This window comes from Theobroma cacao, chromosome 9 (assembly GCF_053813885.1).
Source record: "Theobroma cacao isolate CCN51 chromosome 9, ASM5381388v1, whole genome shotgun sequence".
NCBI classification, from domain to species: Eukaryota; Viridiplantae; Streptophyta; class Magnoliopsida; order Malvales; family Malvaceae; genus Theobroma; species Theobroma cacao.
In genome coordinates this window covers 9,266,295-9,278,702 of record NC_142647.1, presented here as the reverse complement: position 1 = coordinate 9,278,702, position 12,408 = coordinate 9,266,295, and the positions used below count along the sequence as shown (strand labels likewise).

Below are 12,408 nucleotides of genomic sequence, written 5' to 3'. Positions count from 1 at the left end.
TGCCCCCAAGTTAACATTGGGAGTTTGAATTTCATAAGCTTGCAATCAGTTGGAAGCATTTAATAAATAATTCTGATAAACCATTTGTGTATAAACATAAGCAACAGGCTGTTCAATAGTTATTTCAAGTAATATGCATTATTAAGGGCTTGAGATGTAAATCCACTAGCATTATCAAGACAAATAATCTTGATTACATAACTAGGAAAATGTACTTGCAAATGAATGGCTGCAAATACCAAATTGCAAGTTATAATAAGCACACATATGACCATCTAGTCGATGCATCGATTAAAACTATAAAATATCTAAATGGCTCACAAGATGGATGTATGAATCCACATATAACCTTGAATATTATTCAAAAACGTAGGGAATTCAGTCCCAACTTTAGTTGGTGGTAGCCTTATAATTTATTTACCTTCAGAGCAAGCAGCACATAAAATTCATTAGATTGAAAAATCTTCTGGTTTTCAATGAATGATCATATAAATTTTCAATCATTTTTTTTTTGCATCATTATTGATTGGGATGGTCCAACCGGTCATGTCAAACATAAAAATCATTAGTAAACTTCTGGTTTATTATGAGTTTCAATTATTCTAATATTTGTATAGTTTAATTCTGAGAACAAAGCAAGTAATTTTTTTTCAACACACACTTTCTATTTGAGATAATTGCAATATAGAGGTCTTAAGTGTCTTTTTCATTCGTTGTCTCAATATGATATCTATTCAAACAAATATCTTTAAAACTTAATAAACTTCTTTGAGACTTAATAGAAAATAATACATACTCTATTACTTTATTCCTCTAGGTAGTAAAATATTAACTCTTCTGGAGCTTTCAATTAATTTTAGACTACTAGATATTAAGTTGACATTGACTTTTTTTTTTTGTTGCCAAGTAGGGAAAATATTTCTTGTCTTTAAATATAGTGTGTGTTATAGCAATATCTGCTAGACATATATTTACATTATTGATCTTAAACCCAACAAGATCAATATCTATATTTTTTTCAATAAAATAAAATATATACAATAAGAAACTTGCAAGTTAACATAAAAAATTATTAAATATAAAATTAAAACACATAATAAGAACATATTATTTAAATATAATGAAAACATATTAAAGTATCTTCATAATATAGTTATACTAAATATACCAATTACTATTAAGTTCATTCTCAGATATTTCTATTACCAATCATGTAATCAATTCTTTTTTCAAAGTGGACATATCTTGATGTGCTATACCAACTTGGCCATGATTAAACTTATCACAAGATGTTTTAATTATCAGTGATGCTTGATAAAATTTAAGACGTACAACAGGTACATGATCAATGATCTTTCATGCCATATCAATAACAATACATTTTCTATATTCCTTTTATTCTTTTCATTATTTATCCACTTCTGGTGGGTTACAAGTATTCATCCACTTTTTTATTGGTTATCCACTTCTAGTGGGTTAGTGGTTTAAGGTATCCATCTACTTTTTGTGCGTTGAAAGTATTCATCTATTTGTGGTAGGTTACAAGTATATATCCACTTTTGGTGGGTGATCCACATATGATGGGTTATCCACTTCTGGTGGATTATACATTTTTTAGTAGGTTACGACATTCATCCACTTTTGGTGGTAAATTATTCATCCACTTCTGATGTCAAAATTATCTTTAAATTTTAATAGTAAAATTATTATTCACTTATGGTGATAAAATTATAATTAGAATTAAAATAGTGATAGTGTAAATTATTATAACGACCTCTTCCATATCCATGATCATAATTATTAAATAATGTAGCATTCACTTCAGGGAATAGATAGATTTATAACCATGATCGTAATTATTAAATGATATCGCATTCACTTCAGGGAATAAATAAATTTATAATTTTTTTATTAATAACTCGTTTGTCACATTCACTTCAGGGAATGAATATTATAATTTTTCATTAATAGCTATATAATAGCAAATTCACTTTCCAATTAATAGACAGAATATAATATATACTATATGATAGTAAAATTCATATTCAGGTTGATTTTAAGAGAATATAAATACTAAAGAGATATCAAGTGACTTACCTGATTTTGTTACAACCAAAAATTAAAGACCAACCATTGAAATCCTTTTAAAGCTTTGAGATGATGAAAACAAAGTAATACCAACACTTACCTGATTTGCTAAAATTATAAATCAAAATTGAATAATTGAAATCCTTTTGAAGCTTAAAGATGATGAAACAAAATAATTCCAAAACTTGAGAGATCAGAGAGGATCGTGCTGATAACGTGTTATGAAAAATAACTTAAAAGAATAAATAAAGATAACTGAAAGAATAATTAAAGAGAAGAAATAAAGTATTTAAGGGGAGAAAAAAGATTTTATTGAAGTGTGTATTCACAAATGAATTGAGGGGACCTATCTATAGGTAAATAATCCCCTTATCTTGATAGAACTTACAAGATGAAGATAACACTTAGAGATTAGATGGATTAAATCCTAATCCAATATAATTTACATCAAATCTAGATATAGATAGAATAAATGGATATTCACAAAAATATTCATAACAATGTTGATATTTTAAACTTTTTTTGTTAATTCCTAAAATATTTTATATTCGTAAAAAAATTTTTCTCTTAAAAAAAGGGATAAAGTTGAAAGATTTTATTTCAAAAAAAAAAATCAATCCAAACGGTTAATAAAACAATAATTATATCATTCATACATCAACCATAAATTTAAAAATTCTTTTTAAAAAAGTAGTGTTATTACATAGAGAAGTGTAAAACATGAGAGGCAGGCCTAATATTTTGTATATTGGGCTTCACTAGGGCAGAGATAAAAAAATTAGAGTCCAAAAGGTGGAATGGAAGGTTTCACCAGCCTAGCCCACTTTGAAATCGGCTTAGGTTTAGCTAAGCCCAATCAGAAATCACTATTTTATTTATTTATATAATACTTCTCCTCATAATTATCAAATTGAAATTCTTCGAATTATTAATTTTCTGAATTGAATATCTAAAATGGAATCAATGGTAAAGGACGATGTAAAATTTTCAACTTAATTTTTTTACATTTATTGATATGAAGTAAAACAACTATGATGGCATTTTAAAATAAAAAATTAATATTTTTATGAACAATAATGAAGTGGTTCTATTTAAAAAATATTTATTTGTCCAACTTCATGTATGCACAATATATTATATATTATATGTATAAAATATGAAAATAATTTAATATTTTAAAAAAAAATATATAAATTAAAATTTTTGAACTCCTAAACAATTAAATGAGAGAACAAAATTAATATTTTTATATTATTTAAGTCTAAAAGCTTTATATATATATTTATAAGATTTTTTCAAAAACTAATTAAAATTGAATCTATAAGTAATTGATCAGTAGTTCTAGTTTTTAATACATCAATGGCGTAGTGAAGTGTATCATACTTATATACATATTGTACACTATTTATCGATTCGGTTGTAAATTGATAGATGTACCACCAATTCTTGATAAAATCAATTTTTCGCATAAACATGTATTGATTTTGTTATGAACCGAATCGAATTGTACAATGTGTATTGATTATTTATGTTGTTGCAATGTACTGCCCTTTTTATAAAATATTTTAAAATGTTAATAGAAAAATATTATTTATTATTTTAATGCAATTTTTGCTTAAGGAGTAACTTACAAAATGATTTACTTGCAAATAATTTGATCGATCAAAGCCACCTTGTGTTTGGAAGAGTGAAACAGTGAATGTTGGCCTTTCTTTCTATAATTAAGCCTTTGAACTTCAAAAATCAAAGAGTCATTGAAGAAAACAACCATAATATTAGACATTTATTAATTGAATACTAAAAGGTAATTAAAATTAAACTCTCATTCCATCATATACAATATATATCTTATTCATGCTTCTTCAAATATAGTTCAATTTGGTAGTGGAATATATTCTATTTTACTATGTAAAAACTTATGTCACTTAGTCACTAATCAATTTATTTTAATATTAACATGTTTTGTGTTCCTTTTATTTTATTGTCAAAGCAAATGTTTAAATTTTTTTCCCAAAATAAGATTATATTAACCATGCAAAAGATATAATTAATATCAATAATTTTTCAATATAAGTTTTTCATTAATTTTTCAATATAATATCAAAATACGGTTGCATAGTCCGAACCTCATCAATTATATTTATAATACTGATGTAAAAAAACTAAGGGAAAATTAGGGCATTCAAATATAAGGAGTGAATTCTCGTTTCTTCTTCTATGACTCTTCACATCTGTCTCATCTTTATTTTACCTAAATTCTTTAAACTCTGTTAAATTCTTCAATAACTTGTTTGATTGTTTGAATTAATCTTTAATTTAAATCATCATAATTTGTTAGCAAATTATGCACGACTACTTGCCTTTAACATTTTCGTTCAACCTTTTTTATCCCATCACCATTTAATGTGACAAAAATTTATTATATAAGTATTTAAGGATGGGATTTATCAATTTATGATAGATTAATTATTCATAAATATATTACAAATACGTAAGTATAATAAGTTTTTGTCATATCAAATGAGACAAATAGCTCAGACAAGACAATCAATAATGATATCTTTTCTTTCTTTATGCACAATTGACAATGCGAGAGAGTTGGCTTCCACGGAAAGTAGCAAGCTAAACTAATTAAACCACCCAAAATTCAGCTGCCTGCCGGACCCCTCGAGGTAATGTATGCCCACTCAGCCACTCTTATATGTGAACCCTTTGCAGCACCTTATAATTTGTATGTATACTTTATTATGAGCATGATGGTAGACAACATCGAAGACCAAAGCTTTCCTACTTGCATCTTGTGAGCCGCTTTTGTCATAAAATTTACAGGCAATTTGGCCTTAATTATGTTGAAATAATGACTCATATGTCAAGAGTCGTGACTCTTGAATCCTAGTTGAGCTTTTTTTTTACTGAAAAATTAGACAGAATAGTTGAACTTTGCCAAAATTTGGATTTGCTCCTGTCATATTAAGCTTCAGGCGTTGCCTTTTGCATTTTTTTAGTTGTTTTGGAGTCAAAAGCCAAGACGCATTTCACACGAATTTCTGCCTCATGCGTTTTCGAGTTTTTCTTTCATTATATTTTCTTGGGTCAATGGAACCAGCTAGCTAGCTCGCTCTAAAGTAAAAAAAACTCAAGAACCACGACCCCTTCCTGATCTTTTCTTCAAAGCTCATGTACTTTTCAGCAATTGACTTCATTTTAATATGTATAGAGAAGAGATGGAGATATTGGCATGACTAAAATGTTGGTGTATGCAGCAAGTGGATCCAAGATGGGAAGAATAATGGAGGCAGCTGCCCCATTGGGATTCTTAAAAAAATAAAAAAAAATTGAGAACTTTATTGAAAGTATCAAAAAGTCCTTCAAAATATATGCTCTTCGTGCCTTCATGAATTAGGTTTGAAAATCAGGCTAAGTAATTCATCTTTGCTAGTTAAACTTTAGAACTTTTAGTGGTTAATTACTTTGAACAAAAGTGAATTCAAGATCCATGCTTTGCTCCTCCTATCTGTTAATATATTTGTAGTATATATTTGTTGAATTCAATGGTATATTCATACAAATGAAGCGGCGTAGAAAGGTATACAAAGCAAAAAACTAATTGTCATCTTGCTGAACAATATTTTGACGCACTCGCCCTCACCTAATTGCAGATTGTTTACATGCAACACGTAAGAGTCATCTATATTCACAGATAAGGTAACACGTAGTAACAGGTTTTTCCATAGGAGGTTGGTTGCGTTTGCATGGTGTGCTAGCTGGCTAGCTATCCTTGAAACCCTTTCAGTGCAGTTTTACCCAATAAATTAAAATCAATCAATGAATCTCTGTATCTACCCATATACTTTACGCCGAGATTTCCCCTTAGGCTGTCCACACCTCACTCTCAGCCGACAAATATACCAAAGAAATATATGAAGAACAACAACAAACCGAGTTGCCAGCATTACCTTTCAAAAGCATGCCTCTATAATAAATAAGAAGCAATTATGAGAAATAATTGGGTATTTAAAATTAACTATTAAAATAAATTTAATTATGACTTGATAAAAATACTTTTGACATTATTTTAAATAAATTAAACTATTCTTAACAATTTCTCCCTATTTATGCTTTCGATTTCTCTTTCTCACCATCCAGCTTTCTCTAATTTTATCAATTTATCTCTTCGACATACATCTGCTATACTCTTAATTTTTCTCTTTCGCACTTTCAAGACGCCAAGAGATAGTTTTGATGTGTTTGAGATGAGTAGTTATTTGAAAATTTTGATTTTTAGGTATTTTGGATGAAACTAAAATAAAAGAAATGATCACAGATGTTTGATATAGTTTTTAATTGAATCAATTTGGTATCTTGACATTAATAAACTCAAGAATTTAAAATTTATAAACCTAGGGTTTCAAAGGAAACTTTTTTTATTTTAGTCGAAATAGGTATTTTAGATAAGAAAATTTGTGTTTTGATTTATGAAAACATATTAGAAACACTTTAATTGGTTCCAAATTATCAATAAAAAAACAAAAAAAAATGAGGAGAGTTGAGAGGATTTGAAGTTTTGATTTGTAAGTAACAACAATATTTTAGGCAATAAATCGTAACAAAATTTTTTTGATTATGACGTGTAATAATAATAATATTTTTTAAACATGACGTGTAATAATAATATTTTTTCAACATGACGTGTAATATATTTTTGTATATAACGTGTGACAATAATATTTTTTTTCAATATGACGTGTAACAACTTTTTTTTTAACTATGACGTATAACATATTTTTGTACATGACGTATAACAACATTATTTTTTTTTAATATGGTGTGTAAAAATCTTTTTTAACTATGAGGTGTAACATGTTTTTGTATATGACATGTAACAATAATATTTTTTTTTCAACATGAAGTGTAAGAATCTTTTTAACCATGACGTGTAATATGTTTTTGTACATGACGTGTAATAATAATATTTTTTTAACATGACGTGTAACATGTTTTTGTATATGGTGTGTAATATTGTATAATAACGTGCAATATCATTAAAGGTAATTTTGTCTAATTCAATTTAAAATAATTAAAATTATAAATAGAGTTATTTTTAAAATGATCTTTATCTATAAGGTTGTTTTTTAAAGCCTTTTTGTTTTCCTTAACAACGCATCATCCACTAATTTGTCCCAAACTCACAAGCAAACAACATTAGCCAAAAGTGTTAGGCCTATTGCTGACATGTATACCACCATTGTTACACGGCTCGTGACACTGCTGACGTGTCACAGCACCTGTCCACACTTGTTAACCTCAGATTGGTCAAGTTCATAGTCAAATTTCAGAGGCGCCAAACGTACGTTCCCTCCTTCAACGGCAGTTAGGCACAGCCAACAAATTTTCTAGCTACCCTTTTTCCGTTTTGGTATATATTGCACATGTCTCAACGCTACAGCTTCCATCTTACTAAAAACTTGGTGGTGCAAACAAGCACTTTTTGTATGTCAAATGGTCTCTTTGTTTCACTACAAGGAGCGAATGGGGTTTTGCAAATTTTCCAAGTTTAGTGTTCTGTTCCTGATCAGCATTCTCTTTGTAGCTACCGCGGAAGAGAATGCTAGAATTGGGAAGGATCGAGTTTCGTTGCTTTTATTCATGTCAGGCATTGTTTTAGACCCCGAACCTGCTCTGGAAGATTGGAATTCAAGTGTGCATGTGTGTAACTGGACAGGAGTCCAGTGCAACCAAGCTAGAGATCAAGTTGTGCAGCTTGACCTTAGTGGAAGGTCACTTAAAGGCACTATTTCTCCCGCTCTTGCTAATCTTTCTTCTTTGGCGGTTCTTGATTTGTCAAAGAACTTCTTTGAAGGTCATATTCCAGGAGAGCTAGGTTCTCTTGTTCAGCTCAAACAACTTAGTTTATCATGGAATCTTCTTGAAGGAAACATTCCTTCAGAGTTGGGTTTTCTTCACCAATTAGTATATCTTGATTTGGCGAATAACGGGCTTGTGGGGGATATTCCAGCTCCTCTTTTCTGCAATGGATCGTATTCTTTGCAATATATCGATCTTTCTAACAATTCTCTCAGTGGTCGAATCCCTTTGAAGAATGAATGTGCACTTCACGAGTTGAGGTTTTTGTTACTCTGGTCGAATAGACTAGTTGGTCCGGTGCCTCAAGCCCTTTCAAACTCCTCAAGGCTTCAATGGCTTGATTTGGAGTCAAATATGTTAAATGGGGAGTTGCCATCCGACATGGTACGTCAAATGCCGCAGTTGCAGTTCCTCTATTTGTCCTATAATGAGTTTGTTAGCCATGATGGTAACACTAACCTCGAACCTTTTTTTGCTTCTTTACTCAATTCCTCTAACTTACAAGAACTAGAATTAGCCGGAAATAATCTTGGTGGAGAGACACCTCCTATTATTGGTTATCTTTCAACCAATCTTGTACAAATTCATCTAGATGATAATCTCATATACGGTTCGATTCCTCCTCGCATTTCAAACCTTATGAATCTTACCCTCTTGAACTTGTCCAGCAACCTTTTGAATGGAACCATCCCACATGAACTATGCAGAATGGAAAAACTAGAGAGAGTTTATCTGTCAAATAATTCGCTCTCCGGTGAGATTCCAGCAGCTCTAGGAAATATTACGCATTTAGGTCTGTTAGATTTATCAAAGAACAAGCTTTCAGGTTCAATTCCTGATAGTTTTGCCAACCTCTCCCAGCTAAGAAGACTCCTGCTTTTTGGAAATCAGCTTTCAGGGACAATTCCTCCAAGTCTAGGAAAATGTGTCAACTTGGAGATTTTAGACCTTTCTCATAATAAACTTTCAGGGATAATCCCTGGTGAAGTTGCAGGATTGAGGAGCTTGAAGTTATACGTGAATTTGTCTAGCAATCACCTTCAAGGACCTTTACCACTACAGCTGAGTAAAATGGATATGGTCTTAGGAATTGATCTGTCTTCTAATAATCTCTCAGGTACAATCCCATCGCAGCTTGGGAGCTGCATTGCCCTCGAGTACCTCAACCTTTCTGGTAATCTCTTAGAAGGTGAACTTCCAGCTTTTATAGGACAGTTGCCTTACCTTAAAGAACTAGATGTAGCTTTAAACCAGTTAACTGGAGACATACCACTAACTTTTCAGGCATCATCAACTCTCAAGGAAATGAACTTCTCTTTTAACAAGTTCCACGGGAATATATCAGGCAAGGGAGCATTTTCATTGCTAACTGTAGACTCTTTCCTGGGAAATGATGGTCTTTGTGGTTCGATAAAAGGCATGCCAAACTGCCGAAGGAAACATCCTTCTCATTTGGTTATAATTTTGCCAATCATCATGTCATTGTTTGCAACTCCTTTATTGTTTATGTTTGGATATCCTCTGGTGCTCAAGTCAAAGTTCAGAAGTCGACTGGCAGTATTCAATGGAGGGGACTTTGAAGATGAGGAAAAAGAAAGGAAAGAGCTCAAATACCCAAGAATCTCATATCGACAACTTATTGAAGCCACTGGTGGGTTCAGAGCTTCAAGCTTAATTGGTTCAGGCCGGTTTGGTCATGTATATAAAGGAACTCTTGGGGACAATACAAGAATAGCTGTGAAGGTTTTGGATACAAAGACAGCTGGAGAAATTTCAGGGAGTTTTAAGAGAGAATGTGAAGTTCTAAAGAGAACCAGGCACAGAAATTTGATTAGGATCATAACAATTTGCAGCAAGCCAGATTTCAAAGCTCTTGTCCTTCCTCTGATGCCAAATGGGAGCCTAGAGAGGCATCTATACCCAAGCCACGGATTAAGCTATAGCTTAAATTTGAGTCAGTTGGTGAACATCTGTAGTGATGTTGCTGAAGGGGTTGCTTATCTGCACCATCACTCACCAGTTAAAGTTGTGCACTGTGATCTTAAACCAAGCAATATTCTTCTTGACGAAGACATGACTGCTTTGGTGACTGATTTTGGAATTGCAAGATTGGTCAGAGGTGTCGATGAGAGTATTTCTGCAAATGATTCAATCTCCTATAGCTCAGCAGATGGCTTGCTATGTGGATCTGTCGGCTATATAGCTCCTGGTATGTATTTTCTTCTTATGTATTGCTTTATTTTTTACTATAATTATTATTGTTTCATATAGGAATAACATAAATCTACTTTCTCCTTAGTACTTCAGAGTCCACATAGAATGTAGAGTTAATAAGAACAATGATACAGTCATCAATTTTATCAATGCTATTGCACTGGATACATCGTCAAATATCAGGAAATTCGTTTATCTAATTAAATTCTGTTTTGAATCAATAGTTTTGAGAACCTTATTTTGCTTTTTAAAGTCAGTTGTTGACTCATTCTAGTTGTAGGTTATCATTGAAGATCTCATTAGTGACCACATTAGGCTGCACCACTTTGAATGGCTAGGTCATTATCCTAAAATTTAGGTGAATTAATCTTAGTATATATAAGAAAAATGATATAGTACACTCTAATCAAATCATAAAATTAAGTCATCTGATCATTACCTAAAATATATATTCACTGTTATTTCTCTCTCACTTGATTGAAAGCAGAATATGGAATGGGCAAACGCGCCTCCACTCAAGGGGATGTATACAGTTATGGGGTCCTTTTGTTGGAAATTGTTTCAGGAATGCGACCTACTGACCATGAAGGTACAAGCTTGCATGAATGGGTAAAAAGTCACTATCCGCATAAGCTTGAAGCCATAGTAGAGCAAGCATTGATCAGGTGCAGCCCTGCTGAAATGCCAACAAAATATGACGAAATGTGGCGTGATGTAATTTTGGAACTGATTGAACTTGGCCTTATGTGTACACAGTACAATCCCTTAACGAGACCATCCATGCTAGATGTAGCCCTTGAGATGGGGCGGCTAAAGCAGTATCTCGCTAATCCTGCCTCGATGTTGACCGGAGAGGCCTCTTCTAAGGCTGATGCTTTCTGATCATAGAATGATGAGTTTTCAACATTGTATTCATTTGTTTGATTTTTTTACTTAATTATTTCCTTTCCTCGGTAAAATTATTCTAAAAATTAGTATCAAATATCACAAGGGTACTATAGTTAATGATTTCACTACTCTAATATCATTATGTCAATTCTAGCTAAGACTTGTGCAAAACGTTTTCCCAGTAGAGGTGAAGTGAACAGCAGATGAGTATGTCAAGTATAAAGGGCTTTTCCCTTTCACCGCCCAAAAAGCTCCTTTGTCAAGAAAAAAGGCATTCCATTGCTTTTACTTAAATTCATTTTCTAAATCATCAACCAACCAAAGATGACCTTTGTACTTTATTAATGATATCTATCAGAAAAATGGGATGTGTAATCAGGAGTGTGTACTATGAATCATCCGTCATCCAATTACATTAGTGTAATCTTCCCTTTAAATATTAGCCTTGTTTTTGTGGCAAGCAATGTGGATGGATTTCCAAAATAGATATTGCAGTACTCAGGTCTCTTTTAACCTACCATTGATATAGAATTTACCTAAAACAACTAGATGCTAGTGGATGGCTATAACCATATTTTAATCCCACTCCAATATAATCATAAAAATCCACCTTAAACAATTCAATATTATCATTCACAGCCTTGCACTAGCATCAGGAGAAAGTCATAAAACCACTGCTTATTGCAGTAGGCCAAATTGTCTCGGGCAAAAGATAGGAAACCAGGGATTAGAAAAATAATTAATAGGTGATATACAAATCAATATCCAAGTCAAGTTGGGAAGTCACCAGGCTATGAATATGAGACCAGTCTAGAAATAGGTTTAGTGGCAGCATGACTTTTATATCAGAAATGCAACATCTGCTGTTTATCTTAAATTATTTATCTAATTGTGTTTTCCTTGCCTTGAAAAACACATTTCACCAACCTGCTGCTATGGGCCTCCTGAATGGCTAACTAGTTGTCCACCGGTATAACCTGATAACAAATTCGTCTCCACCCTTTCTTCTTCCCAAATAATTTCCTCCCACTGCCATAACCTACCAATACTAACTCTTCTGCCCCCCTCCCCCCCTTCCTTTTTGTTTGATTAATTTACAATCATAAAACAAATAATGGAATTTTAGTTAGAAAAATTACAAGCAGGCCACTCAACATGGCCTTTTGCACCACTACCACAGTGTCAACACATTTACGAGTAAAATTACCTTGCCACCCCTATCAAAAAATCTGAAGTGAGAATGCATGCCTTAACTTCAGAAGAGATTATTTCTCTTCCATACGATGTATTGGATAGTTAAAAGCAGATGTCAGCTTCCTATTTGGTAACAGTAACACTCCAATAAATCGTAAC

The 12,408-nt window shown here is 32.0% G+C and overlaps 1 protein-coding gene across 1 annotated transcript; it reads left to right on the top strand.

Annotated features, from left to right (window-relative positions):
- Window positions 1–7,565: 7,565 nt before the first annotated feature.
- LOC18589019 (Leucine-rich receptor-like protein kinase family protein) lies at window positions 7,566–11,304 on the top strand. Its single transcript, XM_018127788.2, has 2 exons — window positions 7,566–10,162; window positions 10,655–11,304. Exons 1-2 carry the CDS (start codon window positions 7,588–7,590, stop codon window positions 11,047–11,049), a joined length of 2,970 nt encoding a protein of 989 aa, XP_017983277.2. The 5' UTR covers window positions 7,566–7,587; the 3' UTR covers window positions 11,050–11,304.
- The last annotated feature ends 1,104 nt before the right edge of the window (window positions 11,305–12,408 follow it).